Here is a 17,662-nt window from a genome sequence, read left to right as displayed (position 1 = left end):
AATAACAGAGACTACTTCCTGCAGCTGGATAGAAAAAAGTACCATAAAATTCTGACTAATTAATTATTTGTGTCAATGGAGAAAAAACCCCACAGAAATTACCACAGTTTTAAGCTAGATGAGGAAGAGACAGTGTCTTCTAGTTAGTATGTAATATGCATAGCACTCCTGGCAAGCTGATGAAAGAATTCATAGAATGGGAATTTCAAACGTTATTTCCAAATCAAGGAGACACTTGCCATTAAGGAAGACCTAGAAATATGAAAATATGCCTGATTGCTCTAAACATACCGAGAGTGCCTCTCTAAATATACAAGGCTCTTCAAAAATATCTCATGCTAGTGTCTGACTGCTGAAGCTTTTAAGGATGCATTTGACTATTAACTATTTCATAGTTTTTGTTTTGTTTTGTGAGGATTTTTTTTGGTTGATTTGTTTTTTGTAGGGTCAGTTCTGTGAGATAAGGTAGTTGAGAGAAAAACCTCCAGACATCTATGTGAATAGTTCTTGATACACAGCTCTGTTCTGCATTCAGTGTTGTGAGGACCTTGCAACCATAATAATTAACTAACTGCCTACATATTTCTGCATACAAATCACCACATTGAATACTTTGCTGTCTGATTAACATTTACCAGAAGGGAATGAACTGAAAATTTGTAGTCAGTCAAGTCTGAGAAAGAGCTGACTAATAACACATTAAAATGTTTAGGAGGCTGCACAAAATACTGCAAACCTCCTGCTGAACCGGGAGATAAAAATCAATACTGAAGGGCAAGAGTCACTCTTGCCCTGAGACTGTGGATGTCAACATCTGGCAGCAAGCAAAAGGGCAGCTGCAGTGGCTTGATCTCTGTGGGCTGCAGCTTCTACCAAGAACAGAAACCAGAGATACCTTTGTGATATCCCAAATATCACTTAAACCTGAAAGTCTAACATAGCAGTTGAAAACCGAAAAAAGGAAGTTTCCAGCAGAAACTATATGGAGTTTGTTAACTAGGCAAAACAACTGGTTAAATTGTAATGCCAACAGTTTGCTGAGCTTCACACCATCAATGTTCAGAAATATTAACACACATTTTCAGAAGCAGTATCTGTTTCCATTTCACGAAACTCAGGAGGTATGCACAGACACACACAGCAACCTTGTTGCCAAAAGAGTTCCTATCCCTGTACAAAGACTGGGGTGCAGAACAGCCCCATTCCTCCTACCACTGTCCATGATTACTGTATCCTCCTCAGAGCTTTCAAGTCCAGACATTGGTCAGATATCAGCTGGACAGATAACAGAACAGAAAGCATGCACTGCAGAAGCAGTGATATAAAGTTATAGACAGAAGGAATGTGATAGCTAGTATCAAGTGGGGAGAAAAGATCACACTGATTTTGCTGTGTATTCATGACACATTTAAAGAGCTCCAAACTAAAACCAGGAGTAGCAGATATTCTGACAGGAATATAAAGTAATTTTACTTCATACAGAATGATAACTAGTTAAGCTTTGTTTAAAAAACCCCAAAACTTGTTTAAATTACCCCAAGTAACAAACTAATGCAAATGTGTACTTCTGGAACTAAAAAAACCCAAAACAACAGAGTACAAAAAGTATTATAGTAAACTATCACATGCTGGACTAGAAGCATGAAAGTATGTCCTAATGTAACAAAGTAGTATCATGCATGTACATACCACAGAAAGGATGAAACTCCAACTTTCCAGTATTCTTTTTAACTCTAGGCTGAAAATCTACAGATACGTTACTGAAAGCACACAAAACTAAAGTATTCTTGTAAAGCAAGTGAAAATAACATTTACCAAAGCTAGTAAACAGGAAGACATAACCTTCATAAGAAAAGTTACATGAACAGCCAAGGAAAAGACACAAGTGCTGCCCAGGAATCTGCTACTAAATGATAGAGCAGGAATGCCAATTATACAGTGTCAGGTATGCACCTTATGTAAAGATACGCATGTCCCACGAGCAGGCACTGCCAAACTGTAACGGGTGAGTGATGCTTAACTTCTAAACTTGTAATCTTTGAAGAACTGGAAGCCACACTTGAAAGAATGCAGAAGTGTTCTCTGACAATATATTTACTTCAATCTATTAACAATAACCTTGGATGGAAAATGGGAACTAAAGCTATATGAAACGACACGAAAGTTCAGTTTATATTTACACAGGATAGAACTGGGAAAATTCTGTTCTCTGTTAAGCGGGTTAAAAAAAAAGGAGAAAAAGCTGTGATGCTACTTCACTTTACACCAACATAAAACATAGTAAAATTTGCTAAACTAATGTCCACTTAGAATCTGTTTCCCTCTGCTCTTATCTTTGTATCAGTTTACTTAACCCCAGGCCATTCCTCTGGATCCATAACATCAACAATGATTAAAGTAACAAGCAGAATAAAATTCTAAATATGCTGGTTTGGGTTTTTTTTTAACCTTCGCAGTAGATTGTGTGGTGCACTGTAGTGAAAAATACGTGTAGAAATCAAGAAGCTACAACTCTGACTTAAAAATAAAGAATTCTAAGGCTATTACTGATCACCTTTTGGGGTGGTAATTAAATCATTAAATTCCCACGATTCTCAGAAAAAGCATCTATTTTGTTAAAAACAAACAAACAATATTTTGTTATAGTCTCCAGGTCTCTGGAGCTACTTACAGTTCCAGAATAAGAATGACGTCTGTTTTGTTCTCATAAACATCGTGCAGGGTGATCACATTAGGATGTCGAATCTCTTTCAGTATGCAGACTTCTCGCTCGATATCTTCCCGGCTCACCCCGCGCCGGCTGGATTTTGTTCTTCGTTTCTTGATGAATTTTGCTGCAAACTGCTGGCCAGTGCTTTTCTCACGGCATTTTTTCACTACAGCAAACTGCCCACTAAAAAACAAACGGGGCAGGGGTTGGGGAGAGGAATGAAGGTAAATGTTTGCTTTGACGAAGTGTTAAAAGTATCCTCTATTTACCACAGTGGGAAAAAGAGCTCTAACTGCATTACCAATTTGACTAAAGTACATTAGTGCTCTTTTATGCAATCTAGAATAATGCTGGAAAAAAACAGTAGAGAAGACAGAAAAGGCAAGTTAAGGTACTTCTTTTACATCACATATCCATTCATACACACACATATCAGTCTATCAGTAAGTAAAAGATAACACCTCTGTAAGATCAGTGGATTTTTGACATTGGGGATTACTGGGCAAAAGTAATGGTTTCTGAATTTCTCCTTCCATGTGCACGTTAAGGATAATTTGTTGTTTTGTTCTGGAAGAGAGACAGCGCTTACGTTTGTTCCAATCTATATGGTCTGTCAAAATTCGCTTTATTCTGTTCTGAAGTACAGGACTTGTTTTCTTTTGTTTTGTTTCTTTCTTTCTTTTTTTTTTTGTGTGTGGGAGATTTTTTGAGTTTTTGTTTTTTTTTTTTTCACAAAACCTGTGACTGTGTAACATACCAGGAGAAACTTCAGGAAGCTGCTGACTCCAGTATTTTATCATTTGACATACAAGCCTGTTGCTTCCAGACATAAAAACTGGTTCAAATCAGAAGCCACCAGGAATCTAATGCTGAGTTAAAACAAGCCCAGGATTTCTAATATTGCTGAGTTTTGCTTTTAAGTTTTCTTGATTTCTTGCTGGCAGTTCTGGTTTTGGTTTATTTGACCTTATGAAGAATTTGCAAAATTATAAAATTATGCAAATGAGAAATTCTTCTGAAATTAGCTTACCCTGTTAACTGAAGAAGTGTTGTCCCCTAAAGTAGACTCAAAACAGCAGTTAAATCAAAGTTAAGGCTAATAGGCTTATATCTAGGCATGTATAATTCTACCCATACCATGAAGAGGAGCTGACTTATATTAGTGGTTAATTAATTAATTACAGCTGACAGAGATCTCTCTAGAAGATGTATCACCTGCAAAAAGGGCATCACATAATGACGAAGTGCCAACTGGGAATCACCCAAAGCTACACATCTCATGCATGAACTAAATGCACAATACTACTTTATTACTGGAGTATGAACATGTGCCAAATATGCCAGCAAAGTAATTGAACAATTAAGGTGTGCACAATATATAGAAAATAGAAGATGGTAAGTGATCAGCAACGATTTTATGTAATAAATGAAGATAATAAAATGCTGGAAGAGAAAATCACACTCATAATTATTGAATTTAAAGGGCTAATCAGCTAAGAATACCTTATGCTACTGTGTCACCCATTGCCACCATTACTATGCAGAACCCCGAGTGACAAATTGACTTGAACTGGGACATGCAGTTGGGAAAGGCAAAATAATTGTCACCTCTAGAAGGCAGGGCAAAGAGATCCTCTTCTAGGGAGCCACCATTAAGGCAGCTGCCACCAGGTGTGAGAGAAATAAACCCACAGGCAGCTAGAGAAATAAACTCTAAGAGAAGCAAAACAAACAGCCTTTTAAGTTTCAAAGTTTAGTTGTAATTCAATGTTATGATCACCACTCAAACTTCATTCTTCCTTATTTCCTGAAACCAGTTTATGAATTTGTGAGATGACTTTACACTGCATGAAAAGAATCCTTGCTTCAAACTGCCCCTCTCCTTCCCCAGTTCTGCACAAAGTTGTCAAAGGTGAAACAAAGAGGCACAAAATGTAATCAGTTCTAAAGTAATGATAAGTTTGGCTTTGTAATGAAAAGTAACCGTTTTGCCTGAAGGCAGTTTCAGGTCCTCAGAACCTCAATACAAAAGGTGTGACAAGAACAGAATGGAAAACGACCAAGGGGTGGGTAGCACCTGGGACTAGCTGATGGCCAGGATGGCAGTAGTTAAAACCTATTGATAAGTAAAAGAACAGGATGATTGCTATATCTGTAATGTTAATTAAGCTGGGAACCACCATCATATTTTGTATGAATGCGGGAAACTTTCTGGAAATGATGTAATGTTCTCAGTGACCATATAAGGATGACCTGTAGAGCAATACGGGGATACACGTTAGGAGGAGCTATCCCCCGTGTCTCCCGGCGCCGTAATAAAGAATACCTGCTTGTCAACTAGAAACTCTGTTGGCGAGTTTGTTCATGGAGTTTTCTCCGAATCAATTTGGTGACCCAGATGGGACCCTCTCTGCTCGGCTGCAGGACCCGCTGAGGACAGGGCTCCCTAGGGCCCTCGGGAGTTTTTCCTGGAGGGACCCCTCGACTCATTCGGATCACTGCGGGAGCAGACAAGGACCATCTTCAGAAAAGGTATTCTTTTATATTTTAAGGGGGGATCCTGCAAGACGCAGTGGCAGAAGGCGTCTTGTAGAAAGCATTGTATATTGGTTTGGTACGCATGGTGAGGAAGCCTTCCGTAAATCGAGATAGGAAATCTCGTGGGTAAAGGCGTATACCCGGCTGCTAGCGTCCGTTTGGTATACACCCACAAGAAGCAGTGGGCATCTTGTGGTTTGGGTTATGCAAGACGCAGTGGCAGTAGGCGTCTTGTAGGAAAGGTTTTTACCGGTATACAATCACAAGAGGCAGTGGGCATCTTGTGGTTTGGGTCATGCAAGACGCAGTGGCAGTAGGCGTCTTGTAGAAAAGGTTTTACCGGTTTACAATCACAGGAGGCAGTGAGCATCTTGTGGTTTGGGTCCGCAAGACACAGTGGGTGTCTTGTACAAAAGGTTTTACGCACGAGAGGCAGCGGGCGCCCTGTGGTTTACAGACACAGGGGGCAGTGGGCATCTTGTGGTTCGGGTCAGGTTTTACGCACGAGAGGCAGCGGGCGTCCTGTGGTTTCCAGACACAGGGGGCAGTGGGCATCTTGTGGTTTGGGTAAAGGTGTAAAACAAGAGGCAGCGGGCGTCCTGTGGTTTACAATCACAGGAGGCAGTGGGCATCTTGTGGTTAAGGTCCTACAAGACACAGTGGGTGTCTTATAGAAAGTCCTGCAAGACACAGTGGGTGTCTTATAGGAAGGGTTTTGGATTTTACTGGTATTTGACTTCTATTGTGGCTTATTACAGTTGTGATTTTGGTCTTGTGATTTTTGGTATTGGTGACAGACTACTATAAATGTGTCTCTGTTTCAAGTATTGTAACTGTGGAGTGCCTATTCTGTGGCTTGTTATAGTGATGATTTTCGTCTTGTGATGTTAGTGTTGGCAGCAGGTTATAACTATTGTTTGATACGATTTTAGTCTTTGTCTCAAGTGTTGTAGCTGTGTGGAGTGTGTGTGTGGGATCCCGTGTGTGTGTGTGTGTGTGTGTGAATGCGAGATTGATAATGGGAAATCAGCAGAGTGGAGAAATCTTGAAAAAGAGTCCTTTAGGTTGCATTTTGGCCCATTGGAAGGAACTGGGAGGGTCTTCTGGGGGCTCGCTAAATAAGAAAACATTGGTGAAATATTGTAACCAATGGTGGCCTTTGTATAGTTTAAAAGATCAGGAAAAATGGCCTAAAAATGGAACTTTTAATTATGATACATTGTTATAATTAATGTTGTTTTTGAGGTGGCAAGGAAAATTGAAGTAATGTATGCAGATATGACAGATGGAATGCAAAATAATATACCTTCGCCAGATCCCTTAATTTTGGCTTTGGAAAAGGACAGGGAAAAACTTGAAAGCTAAGCTGGAGAGATGTTGTTCAGATCATGATACTGGGGAAAGATGTTTAAAGTTAAGGAAAACCAAGAAGGAAAGTAGGGGAGCTCGGGCAGCTCCTGTGGTTGAGTGGGATGAGTGCTGGGGAAAATGCATGGGATGGCTCCGGTGGCTGAATTGGAGCTAGACTGACAGGAACCTGGGTAATCTACCCTAGTAGATCTACTGGTTAAATTAAAACCGGGGACTAGAGGAAATAAAGTAGAATTTTAGTGGATACAGGAGCAACTTGTTCAGAGTTAAGTCAGAGGGAAAAGAATTTGTTACAGATGTGGGAGCTAATGGTCACCAAGGAAAAAAAACAAACAAAACAAAACAAACAAAAAACTTTCTGAAACCCTTTCAGACAATTGGAAAAACAAAGGAGAATGCATAAATTTATGCATACTAAATTCTCCAAAATCTATATTAGGACTAGAAGAAGCATTTAAAGAAGGTAAAATGGAATTGAGAGTTAAAAATCAGTTAATTTCAGTTTTGAGTTTATATCTTCAACAGAAAAGCGAACAGGAGGACACCCCCTGAAATAGAAGAAATCCATAATCAAGTATATCTGGGAGTATGGGCATCTGAAGTTCCAGAAATGGCGATAAGAACTGCTGAAAAAAGGATATGAAACAACAGGAGAACATAGAAGTTGGAACTGCTAGAAAGGAAGCCATTTATCAAACACCACTATCATCAACCATCAAGGAGTTCTGTACGTTCCTGGGAATGACTGAATGATGCAGACATGGATACGTGATTATGGTGTTCTGGTAAGACCACTATATGAACTGTTAAAAGAAACCTCTCTTTGGACTGTAGAGGAGGGCTTTAAAACAGAGCTAATGAGAACTGCAGCTCTGTGACTTCCAGATGTGACTAAACCCTTTTGGCTATATTCCTATGAAGAGGGAATAGCTTTGGTCCTTGCTCAGAAGCTAGGACCCTATAAGAAGACAGTGGTGCATTTTTCAAAACAGCTGGATGAAGCAAGCAAAGGATAGCCCAGATGCCTAAGAGCTGTGGCTGCAGTTGTCATGAACATTGAAGAGGCTTGCAAATTTACCTTGGGACAAAAGATTACTGTACTAGTGTCTCATGTTGTATTAGCAGTTCTGGAACAGAAAGAAGCCCACTGGTTATCTTCTTCATGTTTTTTTTTTCTTTTGGTTTTTGTTTTTACCAAATTTGAAAGAAACCTGGAACATGCTGAACAAGAGCCCTGGAACTGTCTAAAGACAAAAGGATAAATATTTGGACTGATTCTAAATATGCATTTGTGGTCCATGGACATGGTAACGTCTGAAAAGAATGAAAACTTTTTTTTTAACAAAAAAATAAATAAATAAATTTAAGCTGGTGACTCTGATCAGGAAACTGGAAATAATTTGGCCAATATTGGAGCCAAACAAGAAGCTGAACAATCTTAAAATCATTCTTTTAATCCCTGATGACAAACTAACAATTGAGAAATCTAAACCTAGATATTCAAAGGAGGATAGAAAATTGATTGAAGATCTCGAAGGACAGGAAAACAAAGAGGGTTGGGTTCAGATACCTGATGGGCGAATTGTAATTCCTTATAATCAACTCTGGAGGCTAGTTCAAGAGGAACATAATAAAACTCATTGGGGTAGCAACTCTTTGTATAAATATTTGGACAAACAAATTGTAGGAAGGAATCTATACACCACAGTTCAATCAGTGACAAAACAATGTCAGCTCTGTCTTAAGAATAATCCTAAAACTGAAAACAGAAATCAAATTGGGACCATTGGGAGAGGAAATTATCCGGGACAGCAATGGCAAATAGATTTCTCTGAATTACCAAGAAAAGGGGGTTACCAATATTTGTTGGTGTTAACGGATACTTTTTCAGGATGGCCAGAAGCATTCCCTTGTAGAATAAATAATGTAAGACAAGTAATTGGAACATCGTTGTATGATATACCTTGTTTTGGAGCACCAGAGGCAATTTCTTCTGACCGAGGCTTACACTTTAGAGCAAAATAGTTACAAGAAACTAGCAAAAATAGAAGCTGATTGGCAACTACATGTACCATACAGGCCCCAGGTCAGTGGGCAAGTAGAAAAGATGGTTCATCTGATCAGAACATCAGATTGGTAAAATATGTCAGGAAATAAATTAATATTGGTACCAAGCCTTACCACTGGCTCTATTAAGGCTTTGAACTAAACCTCGGTCGAAAGAAAAGGCTAGACCATGTAAAATTTTATATGGAAGACCATATCAGTCCCAGTTTAAAAGAGAAAGTCTTCTGGAAGTGGGAGAAGGCCATCTCTGAGAGTTTGACCACCTTTACAGCAGTGAAGATAAAGGAACAACCTGCTTGGATATATTATTCAAGAATAAAGAAAGCACCAGAACCAGAGAAGACATGGCGGATTGAACCCTCAGGCTCCTGGTGTATGAAATTGTATCGGTCGTAATTTGAACTTATATGATAACTGGCATACTAGTTTGGGACCAATACTTATACCTGAAATTAATGCAGAATGTTGCTAAAATTGTTAATTGTAGTGGCTGTTGAGTGTGTGCACAGTTGCCTGAATCAGGAGATCAGGGCCGTCCATTAATTGGCATTCCAGTTTCCAACACTATCTCATGGACAAATTTGTGGGTGATATCTAAAATGGTATTACAAAGCCGAATGGCTCTAGACATTATTGGCTTCACAAGGAGGGGGTTGTTCCATAATCAGTGAAAGTTGCTGTTCCTGAAACAAATCTGGAGGAAATTTGGAAATAAATTAAAATCTTTCATAAAATGGCCAAGGATGATACCTCCTGGGGGCTTAAAGAAATATGGAAAAAGTTAACTTCATGGTTACTTGATCTCTCCTGTTTAAGGCAACTGGTTGCAGGATATTGTCTTAATATTAATTACTTGTGGTATAACAAAATTTTCTTTCTGGTATTGTAAATGATCTATAATAAGTTATGAAGACTGGAAAAAGAAATGAAACTTAAGTATCAAGTAGAAACAGGACACTTTCAAAAGACTCTAGATGGTAATGGTATTATATAAAATGTTGCAAAAGAATTTGCAAAAGGACAGAAAAAGGGGGGATTGAAACAAAGAGGCACAAAATGTAATCAGTTCTAAAGTAATGATAAGTTTGGCTTTGTAATGAAAAGTAACCGTTTTGCCTGAAGGCAGTTTCAGGTCCTCAGAACCTCAATACAAAAGGTGTGACAAGAACGGAATGGAAAACGACCAAGGGGTGGGTAGCACCTGGGACTAGCTGATGGCCAGGATGGCAGTAGTTAAAACCTATTGATAAGTAAAAGAACAGGATGATTGCTATATCTGTAATGTTAATTAAGCTGGGAACCACCATCATATTTTGTATGAATGCGGGAAACTTTCTGGAAATGATGTAATGTTCTCAGTGACCATATAAGGATGACCTGTAGAGCAATACGGGGACACACGTTAGGAGGAGCTATCCCCCGTGTCTCCCGGCGCCGTAATAAAGAATACCTGCTTGTCAACTAGAAACTCAGTTGGCGAGTTTGTTCATGGAGTTTTCTCCGAATCAAAGGCCAGGGTCAGACAGGGCTCAAAACATTATTACAAACTGCGCTGGACTGAGCACTGCTTTAAGCCACTCCATAGCCTCTTACCCATTACATGGAGGTTGGAAGACCTGCTTCACTTGCCTAGACTTTGTTAGCTAGTGATATCTGAGATGCTCTAGGACACTTAAGCCATTGGCATGGTACTGGCAGACGGCGTACATGACCTCTGAAAGATGTGTGTCATCCTAAATTGGCAGCAGAGGGCTAGACCAACCCTCCCTGCTTGGTCCACACCGACTGTGTCTGCAACAGTGGCTCTGTGTTTGATCTCCAGGGTCGGAGCATATTTGCACTGTGGACAGCAGGCCAGAGTGGTACCACGTGCACTAAGGTATTTGCACTGCTGCAGAGAACACACACAGTCTTCTGGCCCTCGCTTATGGGAGGGAAAGGAGCAATACACTCTCTCCCGCAGAACATGCACATCTCCACAGAGATGTGAAGCTTCACTTAAAAAGCAACCAGCTTTTCAGACAGTTCCCAGCTCCAGAGAAACTGTGAAGTCAGGCAGCAGACAGATGTAGGCATCATCACACTCTCAACAGCTACTCAAGCTCACAAGCCATAAGGAAGTAAAAAGCCATTGCTTGCATTTTGGCCACCTGGCTGCCTTTCAGGCTAGAAGCCTTACATGCTTGAGAGAGTAAGAAAAATATTTCTGCTTATGATTCATCCATAGGCACAGATGCTACGTGGCTATCTAACACTTATCAGTGCTCACCTCTTAAGTCTAGGGCAAAACCTACTTCTTCATTTAGAGAAAAAAACACCCCACAAGGCAAACCAAACAAACCCAAACAACAACAAACCCCAAAAGACTAAAAACCAAAATTACTGCTAACATCACCTCTGGAGAGTCTGGGACTGCAAAATAATTCTGAAGTAAATTGACACACAATGCATTTTGACATCCAAGAAGATTCAAATATAAGAGTTGACTGTGATTAAGTTACGTATGTTTCACTGACAAAACATGTATCACTGACTTCTGGAAAATTCTGGTATTCAAAATTCCAATCTTTAGCCCATGGTGGAATTTTTCTGCACTGAAGAGAGTAATACATTTTCTAATTACTTTCTAAATAAAAAACATTGCAAAGGTCTTTTTAAATACGCACTGTAGCTCTGTAAGCTAAAGAAAGACGACTTTTCCAGAGTACTATTCATATTTGAATTACACCATTTCCCAAAGCCACTTCATGCTTCTGATGCCTTTACAGCTGAGGCTGTTTAATCATATTTTTGGCAATGAGTGAGCTATGATATTAGAACATGAAGATGACCTAATGAAACAAAGTGGACCAGGTAGGACAAGCAGATCTCTCTTCTGCTCAGCTACACAGCTTTATTTTTTCAGTCTTTCACTTTTTCCTCCAACTACAACTACCTGTTTGAAGGATGTCCTATCTATTACAGTTCAATATAAAAGTGTAATTGGGAGACCAATACATTGTTTAAAACCAGACAACTTTATAGACTGGTACCATTCACAGTTCATTAGGATGTCAGGCTCCAGAAATCTTCCACATTGCTCAAGGCAGCAAAAAAGCTATCAACTCACAGGTATCTAAGTGTCAATCTTTTACCAAATAACCTCCTTATTGTTGCCTGTTGTGGTATTCAGCACATAATCCCACAATTAGTTGTTTGTTATTAAATGCTGTGCATGCAGATAACACTTAAGTTGCAATCAAAGGGGCCCTTTCATGCCTGGGATCCCTAAGACACACCATTTTACAACTCTCCTGTTTTAAAAGGAGGAGAGGTGTAAATCAACAAGAATTTACTGAGCTTTAACACACAGAACTGCAGTGACAAGTTGTTGCAAGTCAATTCTGCATGGTCTAACACATTTATACACAGCAATATTCTCCCACAGATCCTATAGTTTCTGATCCAGCATTCATTCATTCAGTGTGTTCAAAGCCAGAAAGTCCTTCAGTTTTTTAAGTTCCCTTGCTTTTGAAGGTGATTGCCATTTAGGAGACAACTACACTGAAAAATAATACAGAAATAAATCACAAATTCACACTTAATAAAATATCTGAGATTTTTTTTTTTTGTTTTCCACATGGCAGACTCAGATTAAACAGTGCAGCAGGATGACAGCTTGATGTTAGAACAAATACTTCTGTTAATAACAGTAATTTGTTTTGTGATCTTGTAATTCTTACTGAACCACCAGCCAATTACTATTCTAAATCCACTCTCTTGCCCCACGAACCCTCCAAGTGCGACACAGAGATGCTCAAGTAATCCCCACAGACTATTTTTCTATTATTTATTGTCACAATAGGGCAAGCATAGGGGAATTCTCCATGCTTCTTCTGAGGACTACGTTCAAAAGTGAAAGTTTAATGGGAGCAGAGGATAAGAATAAGTAAAAGGTGTTATGTTGACATTAGAGTAATAAAATATCTTGGTATGTTCCTGACACTTAGGCTCTTTTTTTTCCCCTAGTTTAAAAATTTGGTGTTTACTACTAAAATCTGAAAATGTGCTATATTAAGACCCAACTGCTTTTACTATTTGTCTGACTGCTTTCCTTTTTAAAAATTGCACTAATCCAGCAGAAGGAGGCTTACGTAATACAATTAATTAGCCTGTGAAAGAAACTGCGACTCTATCATACAGCTACTTGTTTCCCCCAACGAAACCATTACTAGCAGACTGCAGACACCTCTGTCTTTCTTCAGAGACGTGCAGCAAGGAAGGCAACTGAACAGGCCACCTGCACCCCCAGCAGCACCTCAGCATCAGTCAGCTCCATCACTCACCACTGCCACCCATGTACCACTTCCAGTCATAAAGGTCATTTGGGCCGCTTCTGCTAGTAACGCTGTCTCTCACAAAACTCTCCAGTGAGGTAGCAGTACTGGAGTCTTTTCCGAAGGAAAGGAAAACCCTTCACAGTTTGTGGAAAAGTTATAGCTACATTAAATCCCTCTACATCTTCTAAATCAAACAAAACATTTTCACTGCAGCTTCAATGCCAAACTGCAGACAATTTCTTTCCCCTCAGTCCTCTCTCCCTCTTTATGGTCTTGCAAAAGACAGTGTACTTACAGAGACACTTGAGAACCTCTCTCTTATGTATGTTTACAATAGCACAGGGAAGAGTCTCTAGCACAAAGCATTATCCTTGCCCCATTCAGAAGATAAGCTATTATTCCCATTAGCAAGATGGTATAATCTGTGCTTAATAGGTTAATATAGCACTCCAAGCAGATGCAACTGGGAAGTGGTAGCATTTCACCTGTACCACACTCAAAAGACAACATGTCTCATGGAGTAGCAGCACTAGTGCTAGCTACCACCATCGCATCTGCAAACAAAAATCTTCATAGATCTTGATAAAGAAACCGACATACTCTATAAAAAGGTATCTTGGCAGGTAGAGTTTCCCTAAGAGCATGCACATCTTTTCCCCACAGAGGGCATTTTAAGGAATGTGCCCTTTCTCCATATCACATTTTTAATTTTGAGCCAACCAAAGAGTACAGGCACATAGGGAATAATGCAGGACTGGCTGATAATCTTGTATCATACATGTTTAGGCTCTGAAAATCAGAAATACTTGCATGGTGCTCACAATTTCTGTGCTCCTCCCCTTGTCCTGCAATGTTTAATTTTCTAGCACTGATGCTGAGGTTGTTCAGCTGCCAGCCTTCCAACCACTGAAAAGCTTTGAAAAGACATGGCAAACAACATGAAGATGATGAGAACACTGCAGGATGGCTGTTACCTGAAGGATATATGGATCCTGGATAGATAATTAGGGTGGGGATTTTTTTTTTGTTTTGGCTTTTTTTAATTTTTTTTAACAGCTCTGGCAAAATAATTTCCAACGTAAGTAACAAGCACTTCAAGTGCTGACACAGACACACATCTCGCAATTGACAGTGGAGCTGTCTGATTTGTGTCCATGGAGAAACGCATTTTCTTGGTCCACAGTGAATCTAAGTGTCAGCACTCAAAGTACTTACCACTCTGTCACATGAAGGATCACCTAATTACTGGGTAGGATAAGGAGCCACAAGCACCTGAGGCCTATTTATCACTGTAAACATGTTTCAATTGCACATAAACACTTGTTATAAGGGCACACTGGTCACAGCACAACAGAAGTAGTAACTTTGAGATACACACACAAAAAAGCAGTACTAAACTCGTGAAAGAGGAGTTAAATGTGATACAGCATATAAACTAAAGAGAAAAAACTCCTCAAATCCTATGAGTGAGTAAACAGGAGGATAAATCAGCTGAAATCTGATGGTGCACTGAAAAGATCATTTGTTAGGGGAGGTCTTTCCTAACTACTACTAATATAGAAAAACAACTATAAGAACTGAATCAAAATTGAGCATGAAACTATAACTAGTAGAGTGGTGCAAGTACAAAGGTAGAGGGGTAACACACTTACATAATTTTGCAGTACATTCCAACATGTATGGAATTTAAATCAAGCTGTAATTTATACCTGTTTTATCAGTAAAATGTATGCTGATACATTTTCCTTTGAAATATTCTTGAATAGCAGCAAAGCCGAAAAGAGCAAGGACAGCAAGGAAAGGGAAGCGAAGAAGAAAATCTGGCAGATATATAAAGCACAGACAAACAAATGTACTGACAAACAGTATTTCTTAATTTCCAAGTTTCTTGTTATACATAGATATGTTTATACACTTACGGACTCTGTGTCTCTTAAATTCCCTTCACCAGTTTCTGTTTTTCTTTGGTGTCAGATTACCACGTTTCAGAAGTATCCTGATCTGTATATACTGACTCAATCTATATGATGCTGTAATAGTTTGAAATATTTGATGTATCTGATACACGGGTAACCAATGTACAGGGGGTAATACAGAGAAATTGGACAAGGGGGTTAAAGGAATTCCTTTGCTTCAACAAAAGTATTGTCTGTCCTAAGTACCTGCCATTGCCATCTTGCCAAGGCATTGATTACTGCTGGAGGGGGAGAAGCAGATGCTAGTTCTACTGACAAAAGAAGATGATTGATTCTGCTGATAAGCCAGGGAGAGGCAGACTGGGTGACCAAGCCCTAAAACCATGACAAAAGCACAGGTGTTTGGTCCTACTGAGAAGCAGAAAGGGCGCCGACCAAACCCTAAGGCTATGTCTGAAGGTTAAAAGGTGTAAAGTTTAAGAAGAGGAAGACTCATTTACTTCATCTTGAAGACCCCTACCCACAAGAGGAACTCATTTACTTCATCCTGAGACCCCTGCCCATGACCAGAAGGGGCACTGCGCAGGTGCAAAGGACCTTCCGGCTCATTATAATACCAAGCGGGGATAGATACTAAATATGTATAGGCGAATTGAGCAACCTCATGTCTATGTATACCTTAAGAGAATAAATGCAAAGGGAGAACAACCCTGAGGTGTGCATGCTTTGGAGGAGTGATCCCCATGCACCTCAGCGCTGAATAAAAGCATACCTACTTTACAACTTCAACTAGTTGTGGAGTCTATCCGCGCATCATATCCATACAGAAAGATAATAATTTAAAGCTATTTTACCAAAACATCCAAAGCATACAAAGGACTTCTTCCCTTATGTAATATTTTAAGAAAAAACCCAAACAAACCAAAACAAACAGAAGCCCAACTTTGAAAATCATCTGTATTATTACTGTGTAAAATACTGCCAGTTGGAAAAAACACTGCATTATCAGATACCATTTTTTGCCTGTATAAATCAACTGAAACCTCTGTCATACTACCTATTCAAATACAGTTCAAACAGTGTAACTGTAAACTTACTAACACAATTAATAGAAAGATTGTAACAGATGGTATCACACAATGAAGCAGTCGGAATTTGAGGTTTCAAACACTGTAAAAAGCAGGTGGTCTAAATTCTTGTTTTAAACATATCCATATACTAAACTACCTATCATAACCTTGTATAACTGAGGTCATGTTACAGAATAGACCAGAAAGCAAAAAATCACAGCATTTGTTCAAGGTGTTCTTTTCTCCAGCATTTTAACACTTGTGCCTTATATTTCTGTGGTTTGGTTATTTTAAAAGCTACCATTATGCATTTCAACTATGCATTTATCTCCTGCAGAAATCCTCTTGTGCTGTTAGCCTCAGTAGATTACACCGATGAAAATGGAGATTCCTATTGCTCTGCAGCTTTCTGCAATTTCATCAGGCTGTCAACATACTTCTCTAGATGTTCTCTAAGCTTACAGGAAAGTGATTTTCAATCTTTCTGTTGTTTTCTTAGAAACCCAGAAGAACCAGTAGTCCTAAGGGAGGACACAGATAAAGTAATTTATCATTCTGTTATGACAGAGTACAAGGAAGATAATATGCTGTTTACAATTTATTATTTCTTATGTGCTTCGTATCCCTCCAAGTCCTACATGAAAAATGAGAGGAAGGGGCAGGTGGAAGTGGACACAAGACTGGGATGGACTACTTCTCTGCCTTTGTACATGTATGCACATGCATCCAATGCTGAATGGAAGACTATGCTACAAAGCGTCTTCACAATACCAGTTTATCATACTATTACCTCACTTTCTGGTCCTCACATTTAAAAAGGACAAATGATCAAGGGGGTGAGCAGCTTTGCCAAGACTCACTACACACAGTTTTCTATATATGTATTCAGTCAAGATGTCATCTCACTGAACACAGCTCTCCAGAATAGCAATTATTGTTAAGCATCAGCAGATTAATCAGATGGTTCTGGCAGGCTCAGAGAAAAGGGGATAAAGAAAGAGAGCTAGGTTTGGAACACTTTCAGTGTATTGTATCCACGTGTTGAAAGTGAGACAGCACACCAGCACACACTCTCCCATGGCTTTCTCAACACCCCTATCTGAAAGAAAGGGGCTAATTCTATTCAGAGAACTATGATAAAGTTTTTTTTAGCACAGTTAATATCAAACAAGTCAAACAGTTGGAGTGTGCAAGCATGCACACATGTGTGCATACATTTGCTAAGATGAAAAGCACCCATAAAACTAGTACATACAGTCCATCACACCAAGATGATGGAAAGTGGATCCTATGTATCAGGAATTTGACAGTTAACTTCTACCACAGATGACTTAATAATTGTTCACATTCAGAAACAAGAAATTTAGAAAAAAATGTAGTCTCATGATTAGGCTTTATTTGTGAAGTGGAACAAAGAAGAAGTTAAAGCAAAAACAAAATCCAGCTCTTCCCACCCCCATTTACATGTAATACATGTAAATGCTTTCACCCACTCTCTGTGTACCTAAATATGCTAGTATCTCTATACAATCATGACTAGAGTACTATAGGAACAGGAGACAAACCAAAATATGACTACATGATATTTGCTTATAGTTTATTTTATACACAATATGCAGTGGAGCTAGCAGGTAGATATTTGATATATTCTATCTTTGTAAGTGGTAACTG

The 17,662-nt window shown here is 39.2% G+C and overlaps 1 protein-coding gene across 1 annotated transcript in view; it reads right to left on the bottom strand.

Moving 5' to 3' along the window:
• The window catches only part of DAPK1 (death associated protein kinase 1), a 99,083-nt gene that overhangs the window by 43,195 nt on the left and 38,226 nt on the right, over positions 1 to 17,662 (bottom strand). The window contains exon 2 of the mRNA XM_005154925.3: positions 2,672 to 2,893. Within this exon, the coding sequence (XP_005154982.1) occupies positions 2,672 to 2,893 (222 nt within the window). The remainder of the gene's footprint in view (positions 1 to 2,671; positions 2,894 to 17,662) is intronic.

This window comes from Melopsittacus undulatus, chromosome Z (genome assembly GCF_012275295.1).
Source record: "Melopsittacus undulatus isolate bMelUnd1 chromosome Z, bMelUnd1.mat.Z, whole genome shotgun sequence".
In the NCBI taxonomy this organism is placed as follows: Eukaryota; Metazoa; Chordata; class Aves; order Psittaciformes; family Psittaculidae; genus Melopsittacus; species Melopsittacus undulatus.
The sequence above is the reverse complement of the archived record's forward strand: the minus strand, read 5'-3'. Positions and strand labels throughout refer to the sequence as shown.